The sequence below is a fragment of the Musca vetustissima genome, unplaced genomic scaffold (assembly GCF_032173495.1).
Source record: "Musca vetustissima isolate MV318-11 ecotype Yass unplaced genomic scaffold, APGP_CSIRO_Mvet_v1 utg1273, whole genome shotgun sequence".
Classification (NCBI taxonomy): domain Eukaryota; kingdom Metazoa; phylum Arthropoda; class Insecta; order Diptera; family Muscidae; genus Musca; species Musca vetustissima.
The window spans coordinates 121,068-127,786 of NW_026875395.1; the positions used below are offsets into that span (position 1 = coordinate 121,068).

Here is a 6,719-nt window from a genome sequence, read left to right on the forward strand (position 1 = left end):
TATTGATTTTTAAAAATTTTGACATTTAATATGAAGCAATTTTTCTCACTAAATCTTATACTTTAGAAGCAGTCTACCAATGGAAACAATATTCCTCATTAAATTTCACTATAGGTCTTCACATAAAATAGATCGTTTAATACTCTGGGTTTCATTAAAAATTGCCATTGAATAAACCCACTTAAAGGCAAATTTTTTTCGCAATAAAATTTCATGTTTTTTTCGATTTCGATGCAAAATTTCCCAAAAATCTTCACTTTACATGGTTGATGTCAATAGAAGAAAGGTTCTGCATTAAATTTCACTAAGGGTCTCGGAAGAAACGAAATTTGTAGGTGTAGCCTATCAATAACAATATTTGAATTTGCTTATTATATTTTCTTAGTAGTTAATATTTCATGAAATGTAGTCATAGTGCGTATGAGTGTTGTCAACACGTATACGCCCCATTACCACTAACAACAAATCTGAAAGAGGGAGAAATGGGTTGTTCGAATAATAGACATTTATTACAATTTCAATTTCTTAAAGATATTTCTTTTAGATTTCCTTTGAGTTTATCTAAATAATGTATTTATTGATTCTTTTACCTTTTTTTGCATTTGAATTGAACCGATTTTTCTCCCCGATTGGTATATCTTAGGAGCATGGTAGCAAAGGAAAAAATATTTTGCATCAAATTTCACTTTAAGTCTCCATACAAAAGAAATCTCAAAACATTTTAGATTTTATTTAAAATCGCATCGAATGGTGTTGCAAAAACCGAAAATTTTTGAAAGAAAATTTCATATTTTTTCTCATTGAATGCTTATTTTTCCTTATAAATCTTAATTTTAAGAGGTTCTTGTAAACGGAAAATATATTCTACATCGAATTTTACAATAGATGTCTGAACATAAGAAATCTGTAGGGATACCCGTCAATCGTAATATCGGAATTTATTTACGACATAATTTCCTACTGACTGGTTTGGGGTTAATTTTCGATGTATTCAAATTGGATCAACTTTTATCCTAGAAACCTACATTTTAGGAGCTTGCGATATAAGGAAAACATATTCTGCATTAAATTTCACAATAAGTCACCAAATAAAATAAATCTGTATAAGCTATAGATTTTCATAAAAATCATCTTAAATTATTATGCAAAATCAGAAAAATTTCGCAAGCCAATTTTTGTAGTTTTAAGAATTAATTTAAAATCTTCCCTATTAAATCTTTACATTACGATATTAATGGTAGGGGGAAATAAGTCATAAGTCAGAAAAGTCATAATATTATAACTTATTTATGACTTAATTTCATATAACTTTTTTTGTGTTAATTTTCTAGGTATTCAAATTGAACAAAATTTTCTGCTGGAAACCTACATTTTAGAAGCTTGTGATCAAGGAAAAAAATATTCTGCATCAAATTTTACTATAAGTCTTCAAACAAAAGACATTTCTAAACTTTATAGATTATTTTAAAAATCGCCTCAAATTATGATGCAAAAACCGAAAATTTTTGCAAGCAAAATTTCATGCTTTTTCTAATTGATTGCTTATTTTTCTTAATCCTAAACATTACAGATTTTATTAAAAATCGCATAGAATTATGATGCAAAAACCGAAAATTGATTGCTTATTTTTCTTAATCCTAAACATTACAGATTTTATTAAAAATCGCATAGAATTATGATGCAAAAACCGAAAATTTTTGAAACAAAATTTCATACTTTTTCTAGTTGATTGCTAATTTTTCCTAATAAATCTTAATTCTAGGTGAATATTTCCAATGGAGAACATATTCTACATTGAATTTCACTATAGGTCCCTGAAGTAATGAAATCTGTAGGGATACACTGTCAGTCATAATATCGGATAATATTTATGACTTAATTTCATATTGACATTTTTAGTGTTAATTTTCTGGGTATTCAAATTGAACCAAATTTTCTCCTAGAACTCTACATTATAGGAGCTTGGGATTAAAGGAAAAAATATTCTGCATAAAATTTCACTTTATGTGTCCATACAAAAAAATCTCAAAACATTTTAGATTTTATTAAAAATCATCTCGAATTAGGATGCAATACCCGAAAATTTTTTGAAGCAAATTTCATGCCTTTTCTAATTGAATGCTTATTTTTCCTAATAAATATTCACTTTATGAGATTAATGCTAAGGGTGAATATATTCTACATCGAATTTCACTATAGGTTCCCGAAGAAATGAAATCTGTAGGTGTCAGATATAAATCTCTATAATTTATTTTAAATGTGACAATTTCTTAGGTGTAAATATTTCATAAATACATCCAATGGTGCGTATCAGTTTTGACAATACTTATACGCATTTTAGAAGCTTGCGATGAAAGGAAAAAATATTCTGCATCAAATTTCAATATTAGTCTTCAAACAAAAGAAATTTCTAAACTTTAAAGATTATATTAAAAATCGCCTCGAATTATGGTACAAAAACCGAGAATTTTTGCAAGGCAAATTTCATACTTTTTCTAATTGATTGCTGATTTTTTTTAATAAATCTCGATTTTAGGTGATTATTGCTAAGGGAGAATATATTCTACATCGAATTTCACTAAAGGTCCCCGAAGAAATGAAATCTGTAGGGATACATTATTGTCAGTCATAATATCATAACTTATTTATGACTTAATTTCTTGTTGAGATTTTAAGTGTTAATTTTCTGGGTATTCAAATTGAACCAAATATTCTCCTAGAATTCTACATTATAGGAGCATGGGATTAAAGGAAAAAATATTCTACATAAAATTTCACTATAAGTCTTCAAACAAAAGAAATTTCTAAACTTTATAGATTATATTAAAAATCGCCTCGAATTATGATGCAAAAACCGAAAATTTTTGAAACAAAATTTCATACATATTCTAATTGATTGCTTATTTTTCTTAATAAATCTCCACTTTAGGATATTAATGCTAAGGGTGAATATATTCTACATCGAATTTCACTATAGGTTCCCGAAGAAATGAAATCTTTAGGTGCAATATATAAAACTCTGTAAATGAATTTATATGTGACAATTTCTTAGGTGTTAATATTTCATAAATACATCCAATGGTGCGTATGAGTTTTGACAATACTTATACGCACCAGTACTACTAAATATGAAATGGAGAGCGTAGCTGCTGAATTTTGAAGCTGCATATTTGCCAAAAATTCATATCTTTATTGATACTATTTTGAAGAATTGAATTCGGTTTACTTAACTAAATTTTTATTGGAATTGAATTTGAAATTATTAGGTATTTCAATTGTGCCTCGATTTCTCCCACAAAACTTCCCTTCAGAGTCTTGACTTCAAAGGGAAAATTATTCTTTATCGAATTTCAATTGAGGTCCTGGAATAAAATAAATCTGTATCTCCAATAGGTTAATGAAAAAATTCGTAAAACTTTTGATATGTAAATATATTTATTCGTATTTTTGATAGCACAAGAAACCACCACAAATTGTTTTATTAAAGTTTTTGATTATTTTTTTAAATAGAGGAATTCGTTTGATTTGTGTTTCCGATTAATTCACATTTCTGTTGTCTAGGATCCGTTCACAATTTTATTGAAACAAAGCTTGCAGAGATATGGGAATTGGACTGTGGTTCACATAGCATTGTAAAAATTCCTCTGCAGAATCACAGCTGGAAAAAAGAGACAATTTTATTATTTTTAACTTCAAAATAGAATATAGAAAATGAATGGGGAAAATTCCACATCCACAATTCCAAATCTATCCCCAAGAAGAGTAAAATAAACCATTTTTCATTAAAATTTCTTATCTTTCCGAATTTTGATTTTTTTTCTTCTTATCATTTTAAATTTCAGGATAAATTCAATTCAATTAAAATCTGAGTAAATTTCAAATATTTTAAATATATTAAAAATATATTTTCTTTTGCTTACGTATTTTCTCCAGTCTTTATGTGTTGTATACAATAATTGGCATTTTGTTCCATAACCTTGTAGACTTCCCAATTGCCATAGGAAGTTATGAAGGCGGTACGACGGGCCAGGTCAGAGCTAAAGGTGTGATCTTCTTTGAACTGGAAATAATTTTCCAAAATAATATTTTTTTTTTAATTTTAATATAAGAAAAGTTCCTACCAATTGACACTCCTGAAATAGACAGCCTCGGAAACATTTTGCCGGATCGGATGCTGCCGGTTTTAGTTGAAGATATTGCTGCAAATCATCTAAAATCAAGGGGAGAATATTTAATAATTTTTTATTTAAAAAAATAAAATATTTTCAATTTTTATATCGGAAATACCATCATTGGTTCCATGTGCGGCAGCACAGCGGGATATTATTTTGCGGGCCACATCACCAATACACCATTCAGCCTTTAAAATAAATAAAATGAAAAAGAAAAATAACTAAAATATAAAACTTCCTTGGTTGTAATTTCTAGAAAATAGGTATCAAAAGATGCAGGAGGAAAGATAGAAAAATATAGAATTATTACGAAATGTCTTAGCTTTTCTGACCTCCAAAATATTCCCTATTTTATATAGAAACTGTAGTGCGTATAAGTACTGACAACACTCATACGCACCACGGATGTTTTAATAAAAGAATAACGGTCAAGAAAATGTCACAAATCAATTCGAGTATTGTGAGCGAATTATTACACCTAGAGATTTCTTTTCTTCAGAGACCCATAGTGAAATTCGACGTAGAATATATCTTCCATTAACATCATTCCTCTTAAGTGGAATTTTTTGGGAGATTTGGCAATGAGGTCGAAGGGAGTTCCATATTTCAGCAAAATTAAAATTTCCGTTTTTGTGCCAAATGAGAGGGGATTTTTTAAGAAACCTATTAGAATTAGAGACTTCTTTTGTTATGTGACATATAGTCGAATTTTCTATAGAATATTTTTTCCTTTGATATCATGCTTCTAAAAGTTGAGATTGTTGTAGAAAATTTGATCCTAACACTTAACTATTTTTATAACACTTTGCTATTTTGATAACATTAATTTTGTGAATTCTATTCAATTTTCAAAAAATATATTTGTAAAAATGTGAACGTAGGCTATATTTACGTCTTCTATAAATTTTTCTCCGGGTTTTTATTAGTTCCAAGTAGTATTAGTGCGTATACGTGTTGACAACACTCATACGCCCTATATGATGAATATTAAGGTATAAGAAAGTGCCACAAATAAATTCGAGAATTTCGAATGAAATATTAAACCTACGAATTTCTTTTCTTCAGAGACCCTAATTGAAATTCGATGTAGAATCTATCTTCCAATAACATCATTGCTCTAAAGTGAAATTTTTTGGGAGATTTGGCTATGAGGTCGAAAAGAGTTCCATGTTTCATCAATATTAAAATTTCGGTTTTTGTGCCAAATGAGAGGCGATTTTTTTAGAAACATATAACAATTAGAGACTTCATTTGTTCGGTGACTTATAGTGAAATTTGCTGTAGAATATTTTTTCCTTTAGTAACATGCCCCTAAAATGTAGGACTGAGTTTGAAAATTTGGTCCAATGGGATTACCAAATAATTATCCCAAATAAGAAAATTTTTCTGAAATTCTAATTTAATTTGGAAATTTCCAATAATCTGTTATATCTACAGCTAAACTTTGTTTTGAGACTAACAGTGGAATTTAGTGGGGAATATTTCTCCTCTTTACAGTATTCCCCTCAAATGAAGTTTAGGGTCACTTTCGTGCCAAGACTGGAAAACGCACAAACCAAAATTGTTAAAAACCAATAAATAAAGCAGTATTTTTTTGGTCAAACTTCTGGCGGATATTTTCTGGTTATATATTATATGAACCAAATTTTATTTATTCGGAGACTTATAATGAAATTTAGCGTAGAATATTTTTTCCTTTAGTATGATGACCCTAAAATGTAGGACTGAGTTTGAAAATTTGGTCCAATGAGATTACCAAAATATTATCCCAAATAAGAAAAATTTCATGAAATTCAATTTTGTATTGTAAATCACCAATAACCTGTTATACCTACAGCCAAACTTTGTTTTGAGACTAGCAGTGGAATTTAGTGGAGAATATTTCTCCTCTTTACAGTATTCCCCTCAAATGAAGTTTAGGGTCACTTTCGTGCCAAGACTGGAAAACGCACAAACCAAAATTGTTAAAAATCAATAAATAAAGCAGTGTTTTTTTGGTCAAACTTCTGGCGGATATTTTCTGGTTATATATTATATGTACCAATTTTTTTGTTCCTAGACTTATAGTAAAATTTGTTGTAGAATATTATTTCCTTTGATACCAAGCTGCTAAAATGTAGGATTGTGGGTTGAAATTTGATTTAAAAAAAATATACTTACATTTCGAAAGGTTGATGCACGAACACAGGCCACCAAAGCCAAGAGAATTACGAAGTTTATAATTTTCATGATGACACGTAAATTCTTTGATTCTTAAACTCGTTCTTAAAATGTGGAACTTTGTCTTTATTTGAGTTATGAATTTGCTAACTAATTTATATACATTAGTAGCGGTATTTATATGAAAGTTTTCTTCCAATCACATTAGTCACAAATAATTATCATGTAATATTGAAATTATTGCTACAAGCATTCCAATTTTGTTTTATGTTCTGTTAACATTAAAAAAACAACACTTCCGCTAAGATGATTACAAATAATTTCTACCTTGGAAAAATATTTTGTAATAAATCCAAGCCTTGGCTACTTGACAAAAATTATTTTTTA

The 6,719-nt window shown here is 28.5% G+C and overlaps 1 protein-coding gene across 1 annotated transcript; it reads right to left on the bottom strand.

Annotated features, from left to right (window-relative positions):
* Positions 1 to 3,576: 3,576 nt before the first annotated feature.
* Positions 3,577 to 6,401, bottom strand: LOC133337897 (general odorant-binding protein 19d-like). Its single transcript, XM_061546100.1, has 5 exons — positions 6,333 to 6,401; positions 4,288 to 4,360; positions 4,122 to 4,210; positions 3,921 to 4,060; positions 3,577 to 3,658 (listed from the first exon to the last, which is right to left on the bottom strand). The coding sequence occupies exons 1-5, from the start codon at positions 6,399 to 6,401 to the stop codon at positions 3,577 to 3,579; spliced, it is 453 nt and encodes a 150-aa protein (XP_061402084.1).
* Positions 6,402 to 6,719: the final 318 nt, after the last annotated feature.